The 891-nt window shown below is 33.7% G+C and overlaps 1 protein-coding gene across 1 annotated transcript in view; it reads left to right on the plus strand.

Annotated features, from left to right (window-relative positions):
- LOC106878494 (ras-associated and pleckstrin homology domains-containing protein 1) overlaps nucleotides 1-891 on the plus strand; it is a gene marked incomplete at its 3' end in the record, with an annotated part of 336,047 nt that overhangs the window by 70,522 nt on the left and 264,634 nt on the right. Inside the window, exon 2 of the mRNA XM_052970936.1 lies at nucleotides 394-511. Within this exon, the coding sequence (XP_052826896.1) occupies nucleotides 394-511 (118 nt within the window). The remainder of the gene's footprint in view (nucleotides 1-393; nucleotides 512-891) is intronic.

Below are 891 nucleotides of genomic sequence, written 5' to 3' on the forward strand. Positions count from 1 at the left end.
TTATTATTATTATTATTATTTTATGTTTGACTTTTGCTTTGCATTTGTACAAGTTGGATCCAAGTCTCACCCAGAGACCTCAAGAGACAACAAGTTAGAAGTTCATGTAGGTGTTATGCCTAGGGTACCATATATTTGGATTTGTACAGTTTTGTTCAAGTGAATGTTTAAGAAACCATAAGAAAATTATGTTTGCTTTAAAATTTGAGATCACATAGACAGTATTTTACGTAGGATATGGGCAGTTCCCATGAGCACTATCTTTTGGACTTCAGCCATTTTGGGGTTTCCTGGTATCTGAGCTAGGTAGTAATCAGCCCGTTTGGCTGTCATTCCCATTATTATTATTATTATTGTTATTATTATTAACATTTTGCTCTTAACTGCTTCCAGAATGGATGAGGATGACTATAAAAGTGCCAGCGATGTGGAGGTTGACAGTGATAATGATGATCATGATGCTGAACATGAACTGGGCAATTGGTTAGGACAGTTTGATTCCCACAAAATGGTAAGTCTTTTTCTTTATAGTTTCTCCATCTCCTACAGACTCGACTATATAACAAAGGAACCTTTTCCCTTTGGTAAATATAAACACACACACAAAGACGTCTCTTCATATATTTGCAACTCTCTTTTTCTCTCTTTTTCTCTCTCTCTCCACACACACGCACACACACGCTGTCTGTTTACCTTTCTTTCTATCTACATATCTGTTTACTCCACAACATCTCTACCAATGCATTTATCTCCATTTTGTATGTGTGTATATATCTTTCTCTGTATTAATGTATTGAAGTAATGTATTGTCATATATATATATATATTATAAGGTTTTTAACTTTTAAATTTTCATATTCAAAAGAGACATAGACTTCAAACTCGATATAT

The sequence above is a fragment of the Octopus bimaculoides genome, chromosome 9 (genome assembly GCF_001194135.2).
Source record: "Octopus bimaculoides isolate UCB-OBI-ISO-001 chromosome 9, ASM119413v2, whole genome shotgun sequence".
Lineage (NCBI taxonomy): Eukaryota > Metazoa > Mollusca > Cephalopoda > Octopoda > Octopodidae > Octopus > Octopus bimaculoides.